Below are 21,695 nucleotides of genomic sequence, written 5' to 3' on the forward strand. Positions count from 1 at the left end.
CGGCCGGCCGGTCTCCAGGGAGCCCGACGTCACTGCTCTGCGCCGGAAGACGCCGTCTTCGCGTCCTCTTCCCTCAACACCGATCTCTTCCCTGGCAACCTGAGACCCCGGGATATGAGCCGGAAGAGACATCGCCTGGTCCCGGACTCCTTTGGGCTGAAGAGGCGGCGGGAACAGGGGCAGGCTGAGGCGGACCCCCTCAGGGGCGAGTCAGGTAGGCGTGGCAACCCTGGGCCGAGGCGGAAGGGCCCCGCTGGGAGCCGCCTCGCCCGCCGGCTCGCTTGACGGGAGCGCCGCGCCCCCCGCCCCCCTTCCCGTCTCGGTGACCAGCTCTCTCCGCCTAGGGTCCGCGCGCGCGGCCGTCGCCGAGCTGGTGCAGCTGTTCCCGCGCGGCCTGTTCGAGGACGCGCTGCCGCCCATCGCGCTGAGGAGCCAGGTGTACAGCCTCGTGCCCGACCGGACGGCGGCCGACCGGCAGCTGGTGAGGGGCGTCGGAGCGACGGACGGAAGTCGCTTCCCTGCCTCGAGCGCGCTCCCGAGGGCCCCCAACACTCAGACACCTGGGCGGTCAGCCAGCCGCTCTGCGGTTCTGCAGGCGTCAGGTCTCTCCAGGCCGGGCACTACGGGGCCTAGGAAAATGTCACAGACCCTGTTAAAAGACCCGCCGGCAGTAGAGAGCATGCCACATCGTGGAAGTGGAAGAACTAATCTCTTGGGGAAACTGAGTCACCGGGCATAGTTGGAGCTTTACAGCGCTGGGAATGCAGGCAGACGTCAGACTGCGGCAGACCTTGTGCATCAGTGTTGTTTCTGCCTTACACCGAAGGCGAGGAGCTAGGAGAGAATGTTAACCAGCAGAAGGAACGGGTGTTGTGTGGATTGGGGGAAGTGAGATGAGGCAGGGAGATGGGCTCGGAAGACAATGCGACAGAGAACTGGTGAAGTTCTAAATTAGGGAAGTGTAGTAGGGAGGGCGAGGATGGGTGGAGGTGAGGGATGTGGACAGTGGGAAGAGGAGTCAGGGATAACTCAGGTTTTCTCGATGACAGACATGAGTGGTGAGTGAACAGAGTAGGAGGACGCTGAGTTGTTGGGGCAGATGACATGTTTGATTTTGTAGGAGTTGGAGGTGCATGGGGAACATCCAAAGGCAAGTGTGTTGGATGTGAGGGACTGGAGGGAATTCTGGGCCAGTGCTGTAGAATTGAAGTCATTGAGATGTGAGCAGTGGTTCAGTCTGTGGATGTGGGTGAGATTGGGTAGGAAGAGTGAGTAGAGGGGTAACTTTTAACCTTTTTATAAACTTTAAAAGATAATGAAAGCTATGGTTCTTTCTCTCTAGAAAAATGCATATATGCCCCATACATACAAGGTGTATGTGCGGTTTTTGTCCGGGCAGGGGGGTTGTTTCACAGATCCTCTGGAGTCCAAGGTTAAGGACCTCAAGTGTAGAGTGAAAGGGCCAAATCTATAAAGCTGAGAGATACCCACATTTAAGGCAGTGTTTCTCAAAGTACGTCCTGAGTTTTACCTGTATCAGAATCACCTACTATTAAAAAAAAAAAAATTTAACTGGGCTGCTTATTCAAAAATACAAGTTCTTGGGACTCACCTAAGGCTAACCGATTAAAATCTCTTGAGGTAGGACCTGGGAACCTACATTTTTGAATTACTGTCCCATGTGATTCTTAGTGATGTAAGGGGAAAGCAGAGGAAGAGGAGTCAGTGGAAGAGGCTGAGAAGGAATTGCTAGAGGTAGGAGGAACCCCAGAATAGGCCTATTGAGAAAGCAAATAGATTTTTCAAGGAGGTGGAGTAGTTGGCAGGGTTAGAACCTGTGGCTTAAGGCAATGGTTGGTAAAGAGATCAAGTAAAATAATATCCAAAGTCTGTCCATTGGATTTAGCAGGCGGAAGATTAATGGCAACCTGTCAGGAGGAAAAGAGGAAAGAAAAGGAAGATGGAGACTAGCTCCAGTTTCATGAGGAAGTGAGTTAGATGGAACCACTCCTTATAGAGTATTTGTTCTTTTTAATTTACTGATGTTAGCCTAAATTTTAAAAAAGCTTTAAAAGTTGCACAAAGGAAAATATAAACACACACACACACACACGCTTTACAGAATGTTTATAAAGCAGATACCCATTTAACCACCACCCAGGGCAGACTACAGAACACAGCCAATATCCACATACATCACTCTCCAGTCAACATGACTTTTGTCCCTGGGAGGTAACTGTGATCCTGACTGATGTGATAATTGTTCCTTGGATTTTCTATATACCACCTATGTGTTTACCTGTAAACAACATAGCTCAGTTTTATTCATTTTGGATCTTGATCTAAACAAAATCCTATTGTATGTATGTATTTATATCTTATTAGATGAATACTTTTGAGATTCTTCTCAGTTTCACATAGCTACAGTTAATTTCATAGATTTCTATTTTATAAATATGTCCCTTTTTTTCTGTTCTAGGGAAAAAAAGTTTTATGTTTATAGGAATTTAATTTATGATCTGAATTTTCAAATTTATTGGTGTAAAGTTCATTTTATTGACTATTGGATGTGTAGTGATTACCCTTTTCTCATTCTTTTTATTGACTATCTGTGCTTTTTCTAGTTCCTTCCCCCATTTTCTTGATCAGTCTCACCCGTGGCTTACTAGTTTTAATAATCTTTCAATGAATTAATGTTTAGCTTTGTTGCTCTCTCATATGCATTCTATTTTATGAATGTGTCCCCTCTACTGTTGGTTTATTTTACTTTTTTTCCCCCATTAGTTTCATCATCTCCTCCTTTCTAGTAAATGCTTGTCAGGTTGTAGTTTATCTTAAGTACATGCAGATGTATATAGTTTGGGCACATATTTTAGTTATTATTCAGCTTAAAATATGTTTTAACTTCTTTTGTGATTTTTTTCTTTGACCAAGAGTTAATTATAAATGTATGTCTTAATTTGAAGCATTTTCATATTACCTCGTTGTTACTGATTTCTGACACAAATAGTATTGTGGCCAGAGAACATACACAATATGATTTCAGTCATTTGAATTTTATTGAGACTTGCCTTGTGCTATGTGGTCAGTTTTGCTAAATATTCTATGTATATTTGAAGAGAATATGTTTTCTTTAATTATCAATTTCTTAGTAGCTGAAGGTATTAATGAAAGTTATTTCTGTACTGATTATTTTGTCTGTTTATGAGTTTATGAAAGGTAGATTAATATACTTATGCGATTATGGGTTTGCTATTATCTCTTCAAATATTTTCCCTACTTTCCCACCTTCCCTCACCCCACATCTAGACTGTTAATTCCTTGAAGACAGGGCCTATGTCTTAATCACTATTTTATTTTAGTGTCTGGCATATGATTGGTCTTAGAAAATATGTATTGATTGTTTGATAGGCAACGGATGAGGTGGGTGGATGGGAAGGTGGGTAACTGATTTGAAAAGACTATTTAATAATCTACCTGATTCTCTCCCCACACTTTGTCCTTTGCTTAGAGAAAAACTCCCCAGTATTGGCAATAAAATCTCCCCACCCAAAAGTGCCCAGAGTATAGCAGAGTATCTTACCCTGATACCCTTCTTTTTACTCCTATCTCTCTGGAGACAGAAGGAGCTTCAAGAGCAGGGGGAGATCAGAATCATCCAGCTAGGCTTTGACTTGGACGCTCATGGAATTATCTTCACTGAGGACTACAGGACCAGAGTGCGTGTAACTGTTTTGTGTGTGTGTGTGTTTGTGTGTGTGTGTGTGTGTGTGAGAGAGAGAGAGAGAGAGAGAGAGAGAGAGAGAGAGAGATGGGTGTGGGGGGTAGGCAGGGAAATTGGAGGATGGAAATAAAAAGAAAAAGAGACAGTTCTACTCCACATCTCACAGAGAGGGCACAGGGTTCTGGTAATATGAAGGAGAGGAAAAGGAGGAAAAGTATGAGAAGTAGAAAGATGAGCAAAAGAGAAAACAGGAAGAGTAATGTCCTGGAGGGGGAGGTCGGTGGCCGAGGGTGGAGCCACACCACATCTCCCATCTCTGGTTCCAGGTCCTCAAGGCCTGTGATGGCCGACCATATGCTGGGGCAGTGCAGAAGTTTCTGGCTTCAGTGCTTCCAGCCTGTGGGGATCTTAGCTTCCAGCAGGACCAAATGACACAGACCTTCGGCTTCAGGGACCCAGAGATCACGTGAGACTTGGGGCACCAACAGAATCAGGCATCTGACATTTCTCTGCCTCCCTCTGATCCCATCCTTTTCCTTCTGGTGCACCTACCAAAAAAAGGACTCTTATTTTTAGTATGATGCCCTAAATTTGTACTCCCCCAAGAGAGGAGGCCTATCCTACCTGGGGCCTTGAGCTAAAATTCAGGTGATCTGGGTGGCTAATCCAATGAATTTAGAGGCCTGGCAGGCACCATAAATGCCTATTGTGGATCTTGCTGAAACTAAGAGAATGAAGAAATGGTAGGAGCTTAGATGCCCCTAAAGCTTTCACATTAAAAAACAATGACCGGGCAAGGGTGAAGTAAAAATACCATTTCAGGGGGCCTTATCTGGCTCAGGCTCCCTATTTTGCAACCCATGGTACATGTGAAAGCATTTTATAAACCTTTTAGTAAGATGGAGCCGTGTTGAGGCATGTGTAGGCAGGGGCAGGAGCACAGAAGAAAGGCCCTCATTTCTCCCTGGGGGTTGGACTGAGAGTGTGTCAGGGCATGTGGTCAAGGAGGGCTTCTGCGAGGAGAAGCTGCTTTAGTGAACAAGTAATACAGAAGAAGAAAGTCGGGGGGGGGGGGCAATCCAGGTACGGGGAGTGGAGGCAAGGGCACGGGGCACTGAACGGCAGGGTGTGGGCAGAGGAGCACTCCAGAGTGGGCTTCTGTTATCTAGTCCCCTTGCAGGGTTGCCCACGTTTTTGTGGAGACTTAGTGTCCAAACATCAGTGGGCAGGGAGATGGTTTTCATAGCTGAGGCCTCCTCCTGGCTTCCCACCCTTCTTAGGCAGCTGGTGAATGCTGGAGTCCTCACTGTCCGAGATGCTGGGAGTTGGTGGCTAGCTGTGCCTGGAGCTGGGAGATTCATCAAATATTTTGTTAAAGGTAATCCATTCGCAGCTCAAGCCCTCAGTCCCTCAAGAACAGCTTTCAGTGGCTCCTCAGGGCCCAAGCCTTACTCACCTTTCTCCTCTCCTCTGCCACTTCTCCAGGGCGCCAGGCTGTCCTCGGCATGGTCCGGAAGGCCAAGTACAGAGAGCTACTCCTATCAGAGCTCTTGGGCCGGCGGGCACCTGCAGCGGTGCGACTTGGCCTCACCTACCATGTGCATGATCTCATTGGGGCCCAGCTGGTGGACTGGTGAGTCTACCCCCAGCTTCCGGTAGATGACAGAGCAATGGCCCAAGGTCGGATTCCCTTCTGGGACCAGCCCAGACCAAGTTCTGAGTTTTCCCCAGACTGTTGGCCTGAGTATCTGGTTCCAGCCCTGTCTTTTCTTTTACAGTGTCTCCACCACTTCTGGAACTCTCCTCCGCCTGCCAGAGACGTGAGGATTCTGCTCATCATTGCATACCTCCCTGGAGTGGGATGAGAGGGATCCAGGAGTACTGTCCAGTGGTGCCTGAGACAGGGTCACCTTGGGAGCCAGGATGGGTGTTGAGTTTGCATCTGCACAAAGGGTCAGATGTGACTGCTGCTATTTACCTGGGCTCTGACCCAGTGGTGGGGTTTGGGCAATGGTTCTCTGCTCTTCTGTGGAAGTGGAGCCAGAAACCATGCCAAGGCCATGGCTGTTGCCTTTATGCAGCAAAGTATTGCTGTTACTCTCTTGGGATAGGAAAATGGAATTTCTGGGGAGCCTGATAAGGGAGGGCAGAGTTCTCTTTTCTTACATGTTGGGTTAACACTGCAAATAAAGTACTTCTCTGCCTGTGCTATTTCTTGGATGTCTTTTGTTTAATGTGATGTATATTTGGGCGCCTTGTTTGGGGGTAGAGTTCAAGCCAAATTTGGGCCTGAGCTTTGCCTCATTGTTCAGAGAAATAAGTACATTAAGGTCGGTTCTCCCTGTAGGGTGGTGAAGGTATGCCCGATCTCCTAAACCACAGAATTTCTGTTAAGGCCTACACAAAGCAAAGGCCTGGTGTCATTCAGGTTTTGTGGGGGTTGTGGTATGAGAGAAGTGTCTTGTGCCCCCTCGTGCTGAGCCACATTGGTCTCTACTCTGCCCATGCCTACTGGACCATCTCTATATATATATGTATGCAGATACATGCAGTAGGGGGGCTGCCCAGGGCTCTGGGGTGAGAGGGGTTAACAGGGAAGGACAATATGTAACTCCAAGCCAGGATTTCCTCAGATTCTCTCAGAGACCCAGGTGCCCGGGGTGTGTGCCCTACCCCCTCCAAATACTGGGCCTAGGGCCAGTTGCATTTCTTGCCTGTCACATGGTTTCCCAGCTTAGTTTGGCCAGGGGAGGAGCAAGGTCCAGAGTCAAATCTGCTCCAAGCTCTGGGCTGACTAGAAAGGAGCAGGCAGACAGACGGGTCTCATCTCTCTTGGATCTTCCAGCCATGAGGCTCCTCTGGGGGCTGATCTGGATGTCCAACTTCTTCACCTTGTCTCTGCAGAAGCCCAGGTCCTGGAGGAAGGACACTGTAGTGCTTGAGCGGGACAGGGCTGGTGATGGGAGAGCAGGCGTGGGGGACCTAATTGTGGAGTGAGGGGTGGGGGGGCCCGAGTGTCACTGAATGCTGACCCCTTCCTGTTCTCCCTAGGTTGCTCCTGTTTTCTCCTTCTGTGGTTCACCTGGGGGTTCCTCTATCAGTGGGGCTACAGCTCCAGGATGCTCCCCGGGGACAGGTAGTGACAGGATCAGTGTTCCTGAGAAACCCATCCGGCTTGAAAGCACTCTGCTCCTCACAGGTGGACTTCACCCTCAGCTCAGAAAAAGACTTTGTGCTCCTTAGCCTCCAGGTAACTGGACTCCACTCCCTTCTACTGCTTCTTAGCACTTCCCACCCTGTCACCTTGTTCCCTTCTGTCTTCTTCTTCTTCTTTTTTTAACATTTATTTATTTTTGAGAGAGAGAGGGAGAGGGAGAGAGAGAGAGAGAGAGAGCGCACAAGTGGGGGAGGAGCAGAGAGAGAGAGGGAGACACAGAATCCAAAGCAGGCTCCTGGTTCTGAGCTGTAAGCACAGAGCCCGACTTGGGGCTCAAGCCCACGAACCTCAAGATCATGACCTGAGCCGAAGTCTGAGGCTTAACCCACTGAGCCACCCAGATGTCCCCGCCTCTGTCTTATAAGTGCTTTTGCCTTCTCACTAGCCTCCCTCCCCTCCTCTTCTCCCCCCATCTCCACACTGTTGCCTTTCCTGTTTCTATCTCGGACTCTGGCTTTTTTCTTCTGCTCTGTGATCTGCTCCCTCTCCGTCTCCTGACAGGTCTCCCTGAAAGATGCAGAAAGCTGTGGCCTCCACCTCCTCCTTGGTGGCCCTGAGGTCCAGCTAGTGGCCAAGTCACCGTGGCTGAAGAATTATCTGTCCAGAAATACAGACATTCAGGGTGTCAACCTGCGTTTCTCCTCTCGCCGAGGGCATCTCTTTCTGCAGACTGACCAGCCCGTTTATAACCCTGGCCAGCGGGGTGAGTCTGAGCCCCAGGGCCTCTACCTTTGTCACCCAGTCTGCTCAAGACACGTTTGACACCCTGTAAGTGAGATAGCCTGATCATGCCGCACAGGAAGGCTGCTTAGCAAATATTTGTTGTCCTTCCCCTCAATCCCTGGAAGCAATGGGGGCCGGACCCACCCTTTGCAAATGGATTCCTGCTCACCTCTTGCCTTCCTCTCCTAGTTCGGTACCGAGTCTTTGCTCTGGATCAGAACATGCGCCCATCCACTGACACTCTTACGGTTACAGTAGAGGTGAGACCCTGACCTCTGACCTTCTGTTCAGCAGGGCTGCTAATCTGACCTCCCTCTCATAACCACTTCTCCCATTGCAGAACTCTCATGGCCTCCTTGTGCGGAAGAAGGAAGTGTACACTCCCTCCTCCCTCTTCCAGGATGACTTTGTGATTCCCGATATCTCAGAGTGAGCTCCCCCCACCTGGAGATGGCCCCTCCCATTCCTATTTCCCTTGGCTGTCCCCCTCCAGTGCCCAGTCAGACCTCGAGTTCTCCCCCACATCCCCCAGTTCGGGTCCCCCCCACCCCCTGCCAGTCAGTCCTCCTCCTGGGAGCCAGGCCTCTGGCTGTCTGTGTGCCTCTTGCACAAGTGGGCTGAGTCCCTCTCCCACTTGTAGGCCAGGGACATGGAAGATCTCAGCCCGGTTCTCAGACGGCCGAGAATCTAACAGCAGCACCCAGTTTGAGGTGAAGAAGTATGGTAAGAGCTGGAGACACGAGGGACAGGCAGCTCCTTTCCTAAAGGAGATATGGATAGAAGGAGAGGTGGTGGGGGCAGGGCAGGAGCAGGGAGGTATGGGTACCACAGCCCTGAGGGGAGGGACGTTTTTGAAGGGTCCTTTCGCTAGAGTCTGACCTGCCACCCCTTCACCCCGGGTCAGTCCTTCCCAACTTTGAGGTGAAGATTGTTCCCGGAAAGCCCTACATCCTGACAACGCCTGGCTTTCTTGATGAAATCCAATTAGACGTCCAGGCCAGGTAACTCTCCCATCCCCCACGTGGGGCACCCACAGCCCGCCACTCAGTATGAAGGAACTGTGAAGCCCTGCCTCCCCCTTGCCTCAGCGTGCCCCCCTCCCCACCGCAGACATTGCCCTTATTTCCTAGACCTAACTTCTTGATCTCTCTGTGGCGGCAGGTACATCTATGGGAAGCCAGTGCAAGGGGTGGCATATGTGCGCTTCGGGCTCCTGGGTGAGGATGGTGATAAGACTTTCCTTCGGGGGCTGGAGAGTCAGACCAAGGTAGGAAGGAGGGTGGGGGTGTGGGGAAGGTGAGGAGGGTGTGGGGGAGGTGAAGTGGGAGACAAATCGCACCCATACCCTGTTTTCTTCTTTGCCCCAGCTGGTAGATGGCCAGTGCCATATTTCCCTCTCAAAGGCTGAGGTTCAGGGTGCCCTTGAGAAGCTTAAGGTTAATGTTGCTGACCTCCCGGGGCTGCGCCTCTATGTTGCAGCTGCCATCATTGAGTCTCCAGGTGAGAGGTTTCCCTGATTATGATCCCAGACCCTTGCCTCTGACCTCTGAGCTGACCCTCTGTTCTCCAGCATCGACACCATCCTCTGTTCCTCTTACCCTTGTCTTATACCCGAAGCCAGGGAAGATCCAGGAGACTGTCTCTCCCCAGCTGTGTTTCTGGGTGGTTTTGGGAGAAGATGTCTTTCCACCCCCCTCTTTTTTCACTCATCCTTCCATACTTCCTTCCTTCCCTCCCTCCCTCCCTCCCTCCTTCCCTCCCTCCCTCCATCCATCCCTCCAGCCAGCCAGCAGACATATAGTAACACTATCTGTGTGCTGGGTCCTGTGTTGGCTTCTGCAAACAGAGATGAGTATAAGATGACCTGTGCCCTAAGGGGTTCACCGTCTGGTGGGCAGGAAACACTTGAGCTGTGTTCCTCCTTGCTCTCCTGTTTCTCTCTCCTTGGCTATGGCTTTCTGTCTTCCACCTCTGTCTTGCAGGGGGAGAGATGGAGGAAGCAGAGCTCACATCTTGGCGTTTTGTGTCATCTCCCTTCTCCTTGGATCTTAGCAAGACTAAGCGACACCTTGTGCCTGGGGCCCCCTTTCTGCTGCAGGTTTCATCTGGAAGGGGAGGATGAGTCGGGGGAGGGGATGTTGCCAGGAGGGCACACGGCCTCACTGGCCACTCTCCTTTGCCTGTCCCACCCTCACTCACCTAGGCCCTGGTCCGAGACATGTCTGGCTCCCCAGCTTCTGGTGTTCCTGTCAAAGTTTCTGCCACATTGTCTTCTGGATCTGCTTCTAGAATCCAGGATTTTGAACGAAACACAGATGGGAGCGGCCAAGTCATTATTCCCATTGCTACCTCTCCGACCATCTCAGGAGTGCAGCTCTTGGTAGGACTCCCACTCGTGAGACAGGGTAGCAGAAGGAAATAAAGGCTGGCTGGCTGGCTGGCTTTCTAAGAATCCATGTCCCAGGCTGGGGGAAGGAGCTGGGTACCGGGTCCTTGCCACTGACCCTATGCCTGCCCTGCTCTTCTTTCCAGGTGTCTGCAGGCTCCCCTCATCCAGCCATAGGCAGGTTTGCTGTGAGAGCCCCACGCTCAGGCTCCCCATTCCTGTCCATTGTGCGGCCAGATCCTCGACCCCCTCGTGTCGGGGACACTCTCAACCTGAATCTGCAAGCTGTGGGCATCAGTGGGGACAGCTTCTCTCATTACTACTACATGGTGTGCATAAGCTGGGTTGTCGAGAGGGGGGGTGGTGCAGGGAGGATCTTAGGCAGGAAAGAACCCTTGGGGTTGGAGGGAATGGTTTCAGGATTGGGGATGTGCAGTGAAGAGGAAACAATTCTTGACCCAGATCCTATCCCGGGGCCGGATCGTGTCTGTGAATCGAGAGCCCAGAGGGGAACTGACCTCAGTCTCTGTGTTTGTGGACCGTCACTTGGTACCCTCCTTCTACCTTGTGGCCTTCTACTATCATGGGGGCATCCCAGTGGCCAACTCCCTTCGAGTGGACGTCCAGGCCGGGGCCTGTGAGGGCAAGGTAACTGGCATTGGGAGAGGTGGTGTGTCTGTGTGTTAGGGGGTTAAGAGAGAAAGAAGAGGGAATGAAGAAGCTCTCCCCACTCTGACTGCCCCCTACCTCCTGCCTCTGCCAGCTGGAGCTGAATGTGGACAGCAGCAAGACATATCATCCTGGGGAGCCTGTAAAGCTCCAGTTGCAAACAGATTCTCCAGCCCTGGTGGCACTGGGAGCTGTGGACATGGCTTTGTATGCTGTGGGTGGGAGGTCCCACAAACCCCTCAACATGGGCAAGGTTTGTCAAGACCCTCTGTTCTCCCCAGCCTTCCCTCCTCTCTGTGGATCATTCTCCTGCTGTCCTGAGCCCTGAGCCCTGGTCCCAGCCCCTAGATCTCACTCAAGCTCCCCCACGGACTACCCCCAGTCTTCCCTCAAGCCCAGCCCCTTGTGGTCTCTATTTCCCTACTCTCTGTATGTCTTTCATGGTTGCTCGTACCCTGCCTTCTCACCTGAAGCCGAGCGCCAATCTGGCCCCTCAACTTGTCTGCAACATCCCAGCCTTTTCTTGCCAGGTCTTCGAGGTTATGAACAGCTATGACCTTGGCTGCGGTCCTGGAGGTGGGGACAATGCCCGTCAGGTGTTTGAGGCCGCTGGTCTGGCCTTTTCTGATGGAGACGTATTGACCTCAGTCAGAAAGAGTGAGAACAGAGGAGGAAGGGGGAGTTGGGTGGTAGGGAAATCAGGAAGGAGGAGGGGTCTGAGGGTGTAAAATGGGAAGAGGATTGGCAGGATGGGCTGGGCCAGTGAAAGGGGGCAGGGAGGGGAGGTGAGAGGCCATACACCCTACTCTTGGCTGCACTTCTGCTTTCTACCAGGTATGAGCTGTCCCAAGGAGAAGAAAACCCGGAAAAAGAGAAACGTGAACTTCCAAAAGGCGATTCATGAGAAGCGTGAGTTGTGGGTGCCTATGTAGCTCTCCACTTGGGCCCAAGGGTCAGGGTGAGGGGGTTCTGCCTCTTGGCTGCTCTGCTACTGAGTGAGCCTGTATATGGTATTTGGGGCCAGAGACCTGAGTTCTGGGGTTGAATGTAGATGGAGGCCCTCTCCACTGGCCTCGTTTGAGTTCCTGATCTCTCAGGGTGAGTCCTTGTGTATCTGGAGGTCAGGGTGGGGAATGGGATGTATCTCCTTCCGGTTCCCCCACGTTTACCCTCACCTGGCCCTGCAGTGGGCGAGTATGCTTCCCAGGAAGCCAGGCGCTGCTGCCAGGATGGGCTGACACGGTTGCCCATGATACGCTCCTGTGAGCAGCGGGCGGCTCGTGTGCGGCAGCCAGGCTGCCAGGAGCCCTTCCTGTCCTGCTGCCAGTTTGCAGAGAGCCTGCGCAAGAAGTCCCAGTCCAGGAGCCAGGGGGGCCTTGCCCGAGGTGAGGCTCTGGGTGGGGCTGGGGGACAGGAAGGAGCACCTGGAAGGGCAGAATGGTCCCCTCCTCATTCCCCTCCACTGTGGTTCCCTAGCCCTAGAGGCCCTGCAGGAGGAGGACCTGATCGATGAAGATGACATTGCTGTGCGTAGCTTCTTCCCAGAGAACTGGCTCTGGAGAGTGGAAACAGTGGACCGCTTCTACCAGTGAGGGGGTGCGGTGGGCCTGGCCTTATCTCTGCGCTGTGTTTGCAGCCAGCCTAGGGTGTGACAGGGCTTCTCTCCTTTCCCACCACAGATTGTCACAGGTGCTTCCTGACTCTCTGACCACATGGGAGATCCATGGTGTGAGCTTGTCTGCAAGCACAGGTGAGATTGCCCTGCCTGGACCTCAGGCCTCCTGCTTCTGTCTCCCTCCAGCCTAGGCTCCCCACTTAGCCCTTTGCTCTTAGTATAGGACTCGGGGCAGAATGCTGGAGAAGTCTGTGTTGGCATGCACTGGGGCTGGGAGGCTAATATGTGGCGGCAGGTGGGGGGCAGATCTGGGTCATCCCCTGCCCCTCCTGCCTGGGGCCCTGCGGCCATGGTGCCCCCTGCCTCTGGTCTCTGCCCCCTCTTCCATCCCTCCCTGCCTTGTCCTTCAGGCCTGTGTGTGGCTACACCGGCCCAGCTCCGAGTGTTCCGTGAATTCCACCTGCACCTCCGCCTGCCCCTCTCTGTCCGCCGCTTTGAGCAGCTTGAGCTGCGACCTGTCCTCTACAACTACCTGGATAAAAATCTGACTGTGAGGCCTTGCAGGAGCCTGAGCACAAAGGGGAGTGGGTGGGAGCTGGGGCAGGTGAAGGGTGAGGAGCCTAACTGGGCTGAGGCTCTGGCCATCCCTGTCTTCCTGCACCCAGGTGAGCGTCCATGTGACCCCAGTGGAGGGGCTGTGCCTGGCTGGAGGGGGAGGGCTGGCCCAGAGTGTACTGGTACCTGCGAGCTCTGCCCGGCCTGTTGGCTTCTCTATGGTGCCCATGGCAGCTGCTGCTGTGTCCCTGAAGGTGGTGGCTCGAGGGTCCTTGGAGTTCCCTGTGGGGGATGCAGTGTCTAAGGTTCTACAAATTCAGGTGAGTGGAGCACCTGAATCCAGGTCCCCAGGCTCCCAGATTTATACCCCCACACCCCTGCGCCCTCTCTGCTGGCCAGGCCAGAGACCCAACACCCAAACCCAATGCCTTGGTCTATTTACATCTTCTACGATTCTGATTCAACTCTGTCCCTGAAGTTCAAACTCTAAGTCCTGGGGAGTATGCCCTGGGAAGGGCAGGCTGTGGTACTATGTGACCTCTCACAGCTATGTTTTCCCTGAGACAGAAGGAAGGGGCCATCCACACGGAGGAGATGGTCTATGAACTCAATCCCCTGGGTGAGCAGCCCCCTGCCTCCAGCCATTAGTGTCTTAATGGGGTTGTAGGTGGTGGGGGCGGGGTGGGGGGTGGTATGGGCAGCAAAACAGACTGCCAACTTCCCCCATCTCCACAGACCACCGAGGCCGGACCTTGGAGATTCCTGGCAACTCTGATCCCAATATCATTCCTGATGGAGATTTCAGCAGCTTTGTCAGGGTTACAGGTGGGAGCTGTCCTCCAGTCTCTTCCCGGGAGCACCCTCAGATTCATGTGAAAACCCACAGACCCCTGTTTGATCCCATGATCCCAATGGGTTCCCAGACCTGCTCTCTGATCCTTAACCCTCCACCTCCCCTATAGCCTCAGATCCATTGGACACTTTGGGCTCTAAAGGGGCCTTGTCGCCAGGAGGCCTTGCCTCCCTCCTGAGAGTTCCCACCGGCTGCGGGGAACAAACCATGATCCTCTTGGCTCCAACACTGGCCGCTTCCCGCTACCTGGACAAGACAGAGCAGTGGAGCACACTGCCCCCCGAGACCAAGGACCATGCTGTGGATCTGATCCAGAAAGGTTCTGGGCACAGGGGCAAGCAGGCATGGGGCTGAGAGAGGGCAGTTAAAGGAAGAGGGGCAACCCAAGTGGCTAGAGGGGAGAAGAAGGGAGGCACCTGGTGGGAATGGGGAGTGTGGCCTCGGGCACATACAGTGGGAGAGTGAGTGTCGCCTCAGCAGCTGCCTCTCCTCTCCAAGGCTACATGCGGATCCAACAGTTTCGGAAGACAGATGGCTCCTATGGGGCTTGGATACAACGGGACAGCAGCACCTGGTGAGGTTGGGAGAGTGTTTCTGGGTCTCAGACAGGGGCTGGGGCTGGTGGGGGCAGAGCCAGGTGCCCTGGGAGGGTGAATAACCAGGTGTCTGAGGAAATGGGGATGTGTCCCCTACAGGGACCAGTCACTATTCCCCACTATCCCTTCCTCCCCTCTAGGCTCACGGCTTTTGTGCTGAAGGTACTGAGTTTGGCTCAGGAGCAGGTGGGCGGCTCACCTGAAAAGCTGCAGGAGACGGCCAGGTGGCTGCTGTCCCAGCAGCAGGCTGACGGTTCATTCCAGGACCCCCACCCGGTCATACACAGGGCCATGCAGGTTCGGGGCTGGGAGTTTGGACAGAGGAGCCTAGGTGGGAGGACTCTCCTTGCCCCTCCCTGCTCCTAGTTGACATCTCCTTTTCTACCCCCTTCAACTAGGGGGGCTTGGTGGGAGATGATGAGACTGTAGCACTCACGGCCTTTGTGGTCATCGCCCTTCAGCATGGGCTGGCCGTCTTCCAGGACGACAATGCAGAGCAGCTGAAGCAGAAAGTGGTAAGAGCACCTAGGGGTCTGCCCTTTCCTGTTCCCCAGCTCTCTCCCTTTCTCTTCAGGAACCCAGGTGTCCAGCTCTGTGACCTGCCTTCCCACTTTCTTCTAGCAAACCTCCATCTCAAAAGCAAATACTTTCTTGGGAGAGAGAGCAAGCGCTGGGATCCTGGGGGCCCATGCAGCTGCCATCACTGCCTACGCCCTGACTCTCACCAAGGCTCCCGAGGACTTGCGGCGTGTTGCCCACAACAATCTCATGGCCATGGCCCAGAAGACTGGAGGTGAGTCAAGTTTTGGCAATGAGCCAGGGACCCCTGAGTGTGCCCAAAGGGAGAAATTGAATGAACACCTCAAGAGGGAATGAAAGCATAAGCAAGATAATTGGGGTTGAATCCGGAGAGCCCGACACAGAGAGCGTCACAGGGCCAGGCAACAAGGACCTGGCCCCCATTCACCTGTGGATCTCCCTTCACTTCCAGATAATGTGTACTGGGGCTCAGTCACTGGTTCTCAGAGCAATGTTGTCCCACCCACCCTGGCTCCTCACAGCCCGGCAGACCCCCTACCCCAGGCCCCAGCCCTGTGGATTGAAATCACAGCCTACAGCCTGCTCCACCTGCTGCTACAGGAGGGCAAGTCAGAGACGGCCGACCATGCTGCAGCCTGGCTTACTCACCAGGGCAGCTTCCAAGGGGGCTTCCGCAGCACCCAGGTAGGGGCTGCCCTGGGGCTCTGGGGTAGGTGGCCCTGAGACCAAGTACCTGAGTCCTGGTTCACCTCCCCAGGACACGGTGATGGCCTTGGATGCTCTGTCTGCATACTGGATTGCTTCCCACACCATGGAAGAGAGGGGGCTCAATGTGACTCTCAGCTCCATAGGCCGCAATGGGTTCAAGTCCCATGAGCTGCAGCTGAACAACCACCAAGTTCAGGGCCTAGAGGAGGAGCTGGAGGTGAGCCACTCCCTCACCTGGCTTGCCATGACACCTGGGCCTACTGCGGCCAGGCCAGAAGCCATCCCCAGCCCACCTCCCCCCTTGTGGAATCCCCATGGCCTCTCTTGCTGATATCCTCGTGGTAAGACTTGTAGTGTGACCTGGAGAAAGTCACATAACCTCCGAGCTTCATTTTTCCCACCTCAAAATTAATAAATGCAGAGGGTACCAAACAGCGTTTTTAGGAGGCTGAGGTGAGACTGTACATGAAGATGTGTGAGAGTGTGAGGTGGAAAAGAAGAGGTGGTTTTCAGGGAGGAAGTAAATTGGAGCAACGTTGTGCCCTCTTGTGCCTTTCTGACATCTTTTCCCTTTTCTGTTCCTGCAAGTTTTCCTTGGGCAGCAAGATTAACGTGAAGATAGGAGGAAACAGCAAAGGGACCTTGAAGGTGAGAGCCAGCAGCACTGGATGCCTAGGGCCCAACAGGGAGGGGCTGTGGTCTTGAGTGGGAAGCCTGAGGGCAAAGCTCATGGTTGGGGAAGGAGGGAGACACCACAGGGTTGGTGGCCCCCCTGCTCTTTCCTGGGCATTTTTCCTCACTCTGGTCTCTACCTTCTCTGGGCACCTGCTATTTCCTTTTGCCCTTTAGTGCTGACGGTGCACACACGCAACACCTCAACCCAGGCTGCTCCCCTGAGTCACAGGCCCATGTGTCCCACAGCACCTCAGACATGGCACGTCCCAAACCCCTTCTTCCTCCTGTGCCCCCTCATCTGGCTGACAGAGCCCCTTCCCCACAAGAGCCCAGCCGCCACTCTGGAGGCCATCTTAAGTGTCCCCATCCCAGCACTTCCTTATGGTCCCAGTAATTCCTCCTCTGCTCCCCTGCCACCCTGGGCTCTTGTCACTTGTTTCCTGGACTCTGCTAAGATGATTTGGGAACTTCTCCCTACCCCCATATCTTACCCCTCTGATCCATTGTCCACACTGCCATGAGATCAACCTCCTGACAACACTAGTCAGATTAGCCCTGGAGAAAAGTCAGACTCTTCCACATACACGATCGAACCCCTGCCCACCTCCCTGATCAGACAAAACCACTCATCTACATAGTTCTCCTCGCTTTCAGTGTCCTTACGCTGCTTTTCCCCCAAGTGACACATTCATTCTTCTCCTTCAAGCTTTGGCCAGAAGCCTTTCCTGAGCTTTCCATCCCAGCCTCCTCTGTGCACCGTGTAGAGTGCTTGCCCCTGAGTACTGGTCCCTGCTCCCCATGACCCACCAGCTAACCCAATTCCCGGGCCTCCCATGTTTATGGACTGGTCAGGAGGGGTGAGAGGGGCTGAAGGCCTGGAATCCCTCAGCCCAGGAGATGCCCCAGCTATGGCTCTGGAGAAAGGCCTGGGCCCCAAATGTCCTCTGTTCTCACTCCTTGTCGAGCCAGATCCTTCGTACCTACAATGTCCTGGACATGAAGAACACAACCTGTGAGGATCTTCAGATTGAAGTTACGGTCATGGGCCATGTCGAATACACAAGTGAGTGTTGGGGTTGGAGGCTGTGGGGCCCTCAGGGGGCTGGTGACAGGGGCCAAGCCACAATGCCATCCCTGTGCAGTGGAAGCAAATGAGGACTATGAGGACTATGTGTATGAGGAGCTCCCAGCTAAGGATGATCCAGACACCGGTTCCCAGACCGTGACACCCCTGCAGCTGTTTGAGAGACGGCGGAGCCGCCGGCGGCGGGAGGCACCCAAGGTGGCTGATGAACAGGAGTCCAGAGTGCAGTACACCGTGTGCATCTGGTGGGTGCTGGGGGCTGCACCCGACATGGGGGAACTGCTGGGCTGGGAGATGGAAGCAGGACTGAGGCTGGGCTGGGCATCTGCAACCCAGTGCAAGTGGGACCTGGACATGTCTCTGCAGGCGGAAAGACAAGGTGGGGCTCTCGGGCATGGCCATTGCTGATATCACCCTGCTGAGTGGATTCAGTGCCCTGCGTGCTGACCTGGAGAAGGTGCGGTCACCTGCCCAGTGGGACCCCTTGTGCCCTCTGGAGCCCTGCTCCATCCCTGAAGCCATTCCAGCTGCTGAGCCCTGTCTTGTACAGGGCCCGGGGCCACCTCCCTGTGACCATCTCTCCTTCCCCACAGCTGACCTCCCTCTCTGACCAATACGTGAGTCATTTCGAGACTGAGGGGCCCCACGTCCTGCTGTACTTTGACTCGGTGAGCAGGGAGAGGTGATGCAGGGAATAGACCACACTAGATTTACTGAGCATGTGTTACGAAGTTTCCCAGGAGACAGCTGTATGAGCAGCCAGTGCTCTTAGAGAGAACTTGGGATGTGAGCAGGGAGACAGGACAAAAGTGTGCCAGAGCAGAGTCAGGGGCAGGCCCGGGAGTCTGCGTTGCCTGTAGGCGATGGAGCTGAGCCCCTAATGCGGCGTGGGGGCCAGTGCCAGTCAGCAGGAAAGGACTTGAGAGTCAGCTGCTCATAAAGCTGAATTGGTTCAACTTGAGGGCTGCCTTTGTTTTTTGTTGTTGACCTTCCTAGTTTTTTCTGGCTTTGTTTTTGTTTTTTAAAGTTTGTTTATTTATTTTAATTTTTTTAAACCTTTATTTATTTTTGAGAGAGAGACAGAGTGCAAGCAGGGGAGGAACAGAGAGAGAGAGAGAGAGAGGGAGACACAGAATCCAAAGCAGGCTCCAGGCTCCAAGCTGTCATCACAGAGCCAGATGCGGGGCTCAAACTCATGAACTGTGAGATCATGACCTGAACCAAAGTTGGATGCTTAACTGACTGAGCCACCCTGGCGCCCCTAAAGTTTATTTATTTTTGAGGGAGACAGAGAGAGAGAGAGAGAGAGAGAGAGAATGCACATGTGCACACGAGAGCCAGGGAGGGGCAGAGAGAAAGGAGAGGATCCCAAGCAGGCTCCGCACTGTCATCTCCAAGCCCTAGTGAGACCATGACCTAAGCCAAAATCGGTTAAGCAACCGACTGAGCTACCCCAGCGCCCCTGGGGTTTGTTTTTGATATTAAAATGTATTTTCTTTTATAAAGTGATACTGGTCTTGGATGAGTTTTTGTCTTTTCGTGCCATTATTTGGCTAAAACAAAGAATTATTAACCCTTTGAGTGCCCTCAAGCGTTTTTTGAACATCAACTGTAATCTCTTGGGGAAAATGTGAAAAAGCTGTGTCAATACTGTAACACCATTAGCCAGGTGTGTGTGGGTCAGGGAAGACAGACCTTGTTAGCCTGGGAAGCCAGGCAGAGGAGTTTGGTTGAACACCATCGAAGATGAGGAGCCAGGAAGATTTCTAGGCAAGGAGTTGACCTAGGCAGCCCAGTGCAAGAGGGAAAGGGGCAGGGTAGGGGCTGAACTGGACCAGTGTGTGCGTGAGGAGAGGAGTCTGGGTCTAAGCTGTGAGCTGCACCGTCATGGAGCATGGGAGAGTGACAGCAGCTGCCGTTAGGGTGACAGATAAAGGAGGGCCCAGTTGCATCGGTGAGGAAGCAAGGCTGTCAGGAGGGTGGGTAGGCTTCAGGGGCAGTCAGAGTGAATTTGGAGAACTTATAGGTCCCACAAAAATCCTAATGCAAGAATGAGGCTGAATGTTTAGTGTGGGAATCATCAGCCCGGAAGGGTTTGGTGAAAGCCAGGGAGTAGCTGAGACCTCCTCGGGGAAGTGCAGGGGACAGGGGGAGCCAGGGCCAGGGAATGTGCCTCTGGGAAGGAAGAAGGGGGATGGTCAGGAATGGCGAGGTCAGAACCAGGGATGACCTTAAAAACCTTAAAAACTAGCCTTAAGCTTGGAGAGTTTTGTGCAGAATATGTCCATTATGTGGGACTCTGCCAAGGGGCCAGGGGCACTGGAGACTGGAATGAGGTCACTGTTTGGCAGTGAGGTCAGCAGAGACCTTGGGGAGCAGTTCTTAGAGTTCTGGCAGCCGGAAGGTAATAGAATGTGATGGACACTGGAGATAAGACCAACGAGTACCAGAGACAGGTCAAGGATATGCAGCACAGTGGCCTTCAGGGTCCAGGGTGTGCGCCCCTGACCGCTCCTCCCCACTGTGCCAGGTCCCCACCTCCCGGGAGTGCGTGGGCTTTGGAGCTGTGCAGGAGGTGGCCGTGGGGCTAGTACAGCCGGCCAGTGCAACCCTGTATGATTACTACAACCCTGGTGAGGACTTGGGAGACACTTGGGAGGTTTGGAGTAGGTGTCCCCATATGGGACATTGGGACCTGGGGCAATGCAGGGTGACAGGGGTGTCCTGTGGCCCCTTGGGACTGGGGAAGCAGTGAGGGGGACCTACATTCTAACTGCCCTCTCTCTTCTCCAGAGCACAAATGTTCTATCTTCTATGGGGCACCCACTAAGAGCAAACTCTTGTCCACATTGTGCTCTGCTGACGTCTGCCAGTGTGCTGAGGGTGAGAGCCAGGGCCTGGGGCAGGGGGTGGGAAGACAGCGAGTCTGGGGCCTACACTGTCTCATCTGGGCCCCCTGACACCAGGGAAGTGTCCTCGACAGCGTCGTGCCCTGGAGCGGGGCCTGCAGGAAGAGGCCGGGTACAGAATGAAGTTTGCCTGCTACTACCCCCGAGTGCAGTACGGTCAGTCTTCCCTCGCACCCAAGGCCTCTCTGCCTGGGCCTGCTCCTCTCGGCCTCAGGTGGGACAAACCTGTGCTCCCGTCTCTTGAACTCCCTTGTAGGCTTCCAGGTTAAGGTCCTCCGAGAAGATGGCAGAGCTGCCTTTCGCCTCTTCGAGACCAGAATCAGCCAAGTCCTGCACTTCAGTATGAAGGGAATAGTTGGGTGGGTGGGGCTGGGGGGATCTAGGGAGCTGAGGTCAGGGTTTGCGGCCTGGCTGCTTGGAATAGCTCAAGTTCAGAGTCTGAGCTCAAAGCCCCTCAGCATCTTAGAAGCTCTGGGCTTGTCCATAAATAGGAAAGCAGTTGTATCTCCCCATTAGGCACAGTGAGGGCAAAATGAACGGGTCCGTGCATAGCCCCTGGTCCCTGCTTGTCCTGTACCTTCTCTTCTCCTCTGACAACCCTCATGCACATTATCCTCTCAGCCAAGGACACCAAGGCCACTGCTGGTCAGACCCGAAACTTCCTGGTTCGAGCCTCCTGCCGCCTTCGCTTGGAACCTGGGAAAGAATATTTGATCCTGGGTCTGGACGGGGCTACCTATGACCTCAAGGGAGAGTGAGTTCTCTGGGCCCCTCTGTCTCTTGCTCTCCTCACACCTCATGAGGGAACAGATCCCCAGCACCCAGACCCTGCCCCCACAGAAGCCAGGCACTTCATGCTCTCCTCTCCCACCAGCTTATCCTCCCCACCCCTGCTGACCGTCCCTTTGCCCCTACAGCCCCCAGTACCTGCTGGACTCGAATAGCTGGGTTGAGGAGATGCCCTCTGAACGCCTGTGCCGGAGCACCCGCCATCGGGAAGGCTGCGCCCAGCTCAATGACTTCCTTGAGGTGTATGGCTCTCAGGGGTGCCAGGTGTAAGGGCTGCCCTCCCATCTCCCCCAGGAGGAGCCCGAGCCAGGGAAAGGTGATGCCTGGATTGTTGCTGTGCCCGGACCCCTGGACGTGGTCCCTGGGAAGTACCAGGGACTCAATAAAGGTCTTTGGCGGCAAAGTGTCAATGTGTGTCTCCAGGACTGACTGCAGTGCTCCCCTCCAGGGGGGCCCAGGCCAGGATTTGCATGGTCTTAAGCTGTCAGAGCCTGGATGACCCTTGGGGTATCCAGCTCTCCCTGAACACTCCCAGATGACACCCTGCGAGCTCAATCCATCATAGGACCACCCCGAGTAGACTTGTGACCCATCAGCCTGCACAGGATCCAGCACCACACCGAGGCCTCTCTTCTGCTGTGCCTGTGGGGTG

The 21,695-nt window shown here is 53.8% G+C and overlaps 2 protein-coding genes across 4 annotated transcripts; both read left to right on the top strand.

The window, feature by feature from the left end:
• The first annotated feature begins 103 nt into the window (after positions 1–103).
• Positions 104–5,935, top strand: STK19 (serine/threonine kinase 19). 2 transcript variants are annotated; one of them, XM_043571869.1, is made up of 7 exons: positions 104–214; positions 345–481; positions 3,624–3,719; positions 4,051–4,190; positions 5,005–5,102; positions 5,210–5,357; positions 5,503–5,935. In XM_043571869.1, the coding sequence occupies exons 1-7, from the start codon at positions 115–117 to the stop codon at positions 5,546–5,548; spliced, it is 765 nt and encodes a 254-aa protein (XP_043427804.1). In that variant the 5' UTR covers positions 104–114; the 3' UTR covers positions 5,549–5,935. The 2 variants fall into 2 exon arrangements, with proteins under 2 accessions (XP_043427804.1, XP_043427803.1); XM_043571868.1 differs by lacking the exon at positions 3,624–3,719.
• A 560-nt stretch (positions 5,936–6,495) lies between these two features.
• On the top strand, positions 6,496–21,453 carry LOC122478260 (complement C4-A-like). 2 transcript variants are annotated; one of them, XM_043571845.1, is made up of 41 exons: positions 6,496–6,636; positions 6,776–6,974; positions 7,443–7,644; positions 7,854–7,924; positions 8,005–8,093; positions 8,305–8,387; positions 8,569–8,665; positions 8,826–8,931; positions 9,032–9,164; positions 9,647–9,762; positions 9,868–10,044; positions 10,197–10,379; positions 10,513–10,698; positions 10,814–10,972; positions 11,250–11,376; positions 11,554–11,628; positions 11,907–12,104; positions 12,196–12,307; positions 12,399–12,469; positions 12,745–12,884; positions 13,000–13,209; positions 13,457–13,508; positions 13,625–13,714; positions 13,852–14,061; positions 14,241–14,316; positions 14,479–14,635; positions 14,737–14,853; positions 14,960–15,131; positions 15,330–15,562; positions 15,636–15,803; positions 16,175–16,234; positions 17,231–17,324; positions 17,404–17,590; positions 17,712–17,802; positions 17,939–18,013; positions 19,876–19,978; positions 20,139–20,228; positions 20,312–20,410; positions 20,511–20,594; positions 20,876–21,008; positions 21,172–21,453. In XM_043571845.1, the coding sequence occupies exons 1-41, from the start codon at positions 6,572–6,574 to the stop codon at positions 21,311–21,313; spliced, it is 5,232 nt and encodes a 1,743-aa protein (XP_043427780.1). In that variant the 5' UTR covers positions 6,496–6,571; the 3' UTR covers positions 21,314–21,453. The 2 variants fall into 2 exon arrangements, with proteins under 2 accessions (XP_043427780.1, XP_043427781.1); XM_043571846.1 differs by lacking the exon at positions 20,312–20,410 and having other exon boundaries at positions 6,501–6,636.
• Positions 21,454–21,695: the final 242 nt, after the last annotated feature.

Source organism: Prionailurus bengalensis, assembly GCF_016509475.1.
Source record: "Prionailurus bengalensis isolate Pbe53 chromosome B2 unlocalized genomic scaffold, Fcat_Pben_1.1_paternal_pri B2_random_Un_scaffold_46, whole genome shotgun sequence".
In the NCBI taxonomy this organism is placed as follows: Eukaryota; Metazoa; Chordata; class Mammalia; order Carnivora; family Felidae; genus Prionailurus; species Prionailurus bengalensis.